Here is a 4,854-nt window from a genome sequence, read left to right on the forward strand (position 1 = left end):
TTCTTTTTTGGTTCATATCGCCGACCCCAATTGTTTTGGGATGAAGGTGTAGTTGTTGTTGTTGTTGATCAAGTTTTTTCATCTTGGACTTTACATATTAGATTTTTTATCACTCATTTAGTGAGCGACATGTTTTGAATTATGAATTTTTTAATGTTTAGATGTGTTTTTTAAAAAGTTAAAAATCAATGACACAATGTTTTTTATTGTAAAGTTTTAAATGCATTGTGAGCCATTGATTTTTTTCACGTTTCAAAAAATATGTCTATATGTTATAAAGTCTTCGTGTAAAGCATATTTTTTAATAAATAAATTATAAAGAACAAATATATGAGGTCTGATCAAGGAGATGCTCAAGCATTGGAGAATGAAGCCATCTGATCGTTGTAGATTTTGGACCTTGTTTGGTTGGATGGTTCTCTCTCTCTCTCTCTCTCTCTCTCTCTCTCTCTCTCTCTCTATATATATATATATATATATATATATATATATATATATATATATATATATATATATATATATATATATATATATATATATATATATATATATAGAGAGAGAGAGAGAGAGAGAGAGAGAGAGAGAGAGAGAGAGAGAGAGAGAGAGGTTAAGTAGATAAAACTCACTCACTCATGATCTCGCCTCTACAAACCAGAAATGCACTCAGCTTAGGCCTCTCAACAAGGACTGCCGACCTGTGGGCTTCAGATTCATGGTGACATTCACAACTCGCCCCTATTAGATGAGCAAAGCCCTCGTGAGTAAGCCTGGCAAAAGATCCAAAGAAGCCGAACTTGAAGTGTTCTGGCTTGGCTCATTCTTGCATTGAGCCAAGCTGATGAGTTTGAATTCATAACGAGCTTGAGCTGAACAAGCCGAGCTTCATCTAGCTTGTTTACAAAAGAATTACATCGTTTCAGTGTTACAAGTAATAAGATTATAAAACAATTTGTTATTTCAGAGCCAGAAGCTTAAGATTTGATCTCTAAATGTATTGCTTACAAGCCAAATGCTTCAATCATTTGCTCCACACTATATTATGTGACAATAAAAATATCAAGAGCACCAATGAGGGCTCCGCTTGTCTGGTAGGAGCAGCTAGTGTACGTTACCTTCTGTTGGGACTTTGCAAGTTCGAATCCCAATGGTATAGGAGTCTGCTTAACCCCAGCTTGCTTATCAAAAAAAGAAACATATCAATAGTACATTTATTATTACTTAACAAGCCTATACGAGCAGAGCAGAACACCTACTGTTCATGTTTGTCTGTATATTTTACAAGTTTAAGCATGTTCTATACGAGTCGAACACGAACCGAGTCACAAGCAGCTTGTCTTGTTTCCAGCCCTACTTATATAGGCTATGCCAATACATGTTACATTATAATAAACAGGACATTTGATCTCATTTTGGAAGGTAGTATTGGAACTTGGCACAGACTTTTATGATTACAAAAATAAAGATTGATACAAGGCATTGAAAAGTACAAGATTCTATCTCATGTGGTTCTACTGAGTTTGCATGGTATATAAAATTTCTCTCCATCGTAGACATCATCTACAAGTAGCCATGTGTGCCCCCAGCAAAGGTTATTTTGAGGGCTGGGACAACTCTAGTAGCTACTCTTAAAGGGCTTATAGACCTTGAGGTCCAGGATCACCCCTGCTATAGACCCAGCAGCAGCAGCAATGGAGATAATGAGGCAAGCCAAGCTAAGTATTTGCAGGCACACCCATCTAGAGCTCCACTTTGGTATCTTCTTCTGTGATATGTACATCTCCACAGGGAAGTAGACAGTCAGAGGCCAGAAACCGAATGCGCCAAGGATGCCGACGACGTCGTTGAAGAAGGGGAGAAGCATGGAGATGACCGTCGTCAAGATCACAAAGATGGTTCGCCAAACAAGGCGAAAGAGGTTCAGGTTGTAGGTCTTGATGGTGCAAGGGATGGGAATTTGGATCTCCTTGGTGATGAAGCTGCTCTCAGGCCATTTCTTCTGTGCCCACTTCTCTATAAAGGCAAAGAGGGGCTGGCAGTAGACTTGGTAGGCACCAATTAGGTGAATCACAATGGCTGCATTGGCTATGTCAAGAAGCCAGTAAGGGTTGTAGAACCCAAACCCAGTGAGTAGGTTGGAGGGTGCATTGTCTCCAAATGCAGCATAGCCCATACAACCACACAGCATGTAGAAGATGGTAGTCACTGCCACACTTAAAAGTGTCGCTTTTCTCATGGTCTTGGCTTCTGAAGGGGGAGATTTCACTGTGTCCTGCATATAACAAAATGATAAATTAATGTGATGCACTTGTTTGTCTAATGAACTTACCATAAGAAAGCTAATCAGACCAAGTACATGGGAAGCGAGCAAAGTTTCCACTCAATACATGTTACCATACTAGCTTTTGTACTAAAAGATATGCAGATATAACATGAAAATTATGGCAAAAGACTTTAAATTTGAAGAATTTTCTGTACTTGAACAAACTGATTTATTGTACACTAGGTGGTGTAGATCAATATAAGACTCCATTATTCTTGAGAAAAGTTTGGAGATAACAAAAAAGTATAGTCCATGGGCTACTAAAGGGTACATACTACTATTCAGCTCTGGACTAGTGAATTTTGCAAGTGCTTATTCAGAAAATGTCTTAGTTGCTGAGAAAATTATAAACCGCGTACGGAGCATATGCTGCCACTTGGCTATGTAATTGAGTGGACAGTTCGCGTCTCACAACAGTAGAAGTAATAAAAACTGAAAATTACCAAGAAGGTAGAGTTTTTACCTGAATCTCAATCAAGATGATGGAGTAGGAGTAGGCAAAGGCTATGTCACCAAAAGCCTGCAAACTTCTCCATATCTTTTGAGCCTGAGTCACTGTGCCTATGGTGACTCCTGTCAGGCTACCTGCAAACTTTCCATGTTCTGAAGAACAGGCAGAGGGATTAGACCTAGCCTCAAGCCTTAGAGGAACAATAAAATTAACAGTGATAGAAGTGGTAACACACCTGTTACTTTGCCAATGCCCAAGGACAGGCCCACTGTGGAGTATGTGAATGACATGATTGCTGCAAGAATGGACAGCCACCAGATCTGGTCAAAGTCTGGGATTTGGGACAATATTATTTCAGAAACACCAAAAATGATCATGTAAGGGTTGCTTGACATGTGACATGGCTTCTTTCCTCCACTCTCGTGGAAGCAATTGGACCTCTTGATTGCCCTGCAAGAGAAAACCATTCACACATATATGGTGTCAGTGATGCTTTCATTAGCAAGAGGTAAAAAACAAAAAAAATATTGACTAGGGATAATAAGATAAACATAAAACTCAAAGAAGACTAGTACTCACATCATACTAATGGATGCTGCAATTGTGTACCCAATTGCTACTCCAAAAAGATTCAAGTATTGAATCCACCCACAGATCTTAACTTGAGCACCACCTACAAATTTCATGACAGTAAGTGTCAGCCTCTTGTGCTGGTCACAAATTAAGCTCTCTCTCTCTCTCTCTCTCACACACACACACACACACACACACACACACACACACAGCTGCAAAAAACATACCTAAGTTAGCCTTGACTGCATCCATGTAAGTATAGTTTCTCTTGCCATATACAGGGTCACCAGATCTATAACAGTCTGAGAGCAGGGTGGAAGTATAGTAGATAACAAAGGCGAACAAGAGCATCACAGTAGGGCCTGCAACCCATCCCAATTGAGCAATGGCCCATGCTAATGACAGCACTCCAGACCCAATCACAGCTGTGATTATGTGAGCACTGGCAGTCCAAACATTGCCTGCAGAAACAGAAACAGAGCAAAAAGACACCATCTTATAACCACAACTCTTTCCATTAGCAATATCACAGTAATTCTACTCAAACTTATGCTCTTTCTCTCACCTGTCCTCTTGAGGCGCCCATCATCATCAAAGCATTTAGATGGGCCTTGTTGAGGCACATCAATGGCAAAGTCCACTTCTAGGTACTGCTTTGGCACACCCATGTTCATGTTCTCACCCATCCCTGACCAATTTGGTTACAAGTCACAACACCAAGAAACCACAAAATCAGTGGTGGAAGAAAGGGAGAAGGATGATAGGCTGTGTTTATTTCTGAACCAGAAATGTGTGAATTAAGAGAGATTTCTGTGCCTACTCTACTGACACAGGTAAGATAACACTCCCCAAGACTTACAGGCACGCAAAAAAACAGATGGGAATTGGGAAACAGGGTCCCTAGCTCTCTATCAGGTGATCTTCTGAAGAAAACCAAGGACCGAGGACCAACTTGGGATACAGAACAGGAAGAAGAAGAGCAAATGGCTATGAAGCAATCTGCTGTGGGATGTAGGTATATATAGTGCATTTGGGAGGGAGAAAAGGTTACAGAAACACGTGGCAGAAAGGCCACAGGTCACTGCCATGTCAACAACGACCACGAAACTCTCTCTCCATGTCCCACAGTTTCTCTCTCTAGAATTGATGATAAATGCTAATACTTGATTCCCCAATCAAGAATAAAGGACAAGGCCAACCATCTATTTGTTATCAAACCGGACACCACGTTCAAAATATTAAACAAATACGTGAAAGGGCTCTTCGTACTTTGCACAATTGATTTTTCTATTTATTATTTAAAGTTGACTCCAATATGACCGTTTTTAAATGGTATTTATTTTCATGAATTGTGAGCTGTTGACAATTTCAGTCTCAAAAATAAAATCTTATGATATATTAAGCATGATACAACCTTTTAATATACTAAATAAATCATGTTAAACACTAACTTTATCATTTAGTGACTAAATCTATGCAAATAAAAATGTATCATGATACAGAACCACCA

General features: G+C 39.4%; 1 protein-coding gene across 1 annotated transcript; it reads right to left on the reverse strand.

Annotated features, from left to right (window-relative positions):
* Positions 1-1,422: 1,422 nt before the first annotated feature.
* Positions 1,423-4,196, reverse strand: LOC149847389 (amino acid permease 3-like). The gene is made up of 6 exons (XM_089998404.1): positions 3,910-4,196; positions 3,572-3,805; positions 3,351-3,444; positions 3,007-3,221; positions 2,784-2,923; positions 1,423-2,269 (listed from the first exon to the last, which is right to left on the reverse strand). The coding sequence occupies exons 1-6, from the start codon at positions 4,028-4,030 to the stop codon at positions 1,613-1,615; spliced, it is 1,461 nt and encodes a 486-aa protein (XP_089854530.1). The 5' UTR covers positions 4,031-4,196; the 3' UTR covers positions 1,423-1,612.
* Between the last annotated feature and the right edge of the window lie 658 nt (positions 4,197-4,854).

Source organism: Nuphar pumila, chromosome 2, assembly GCF_984573655.1.
Source record: "Nuphar pumila chromosome 2, dmNupPumi1.hap1.1, whole genome shotgun sequence".
Taxonomy (NCBI): Eukaryota; Viridiplantae; Streptophyta; class Magnoliopsida; order Nymphaeales; family Nymphaeaceae; genus Nuphar; species Nuphar pumila.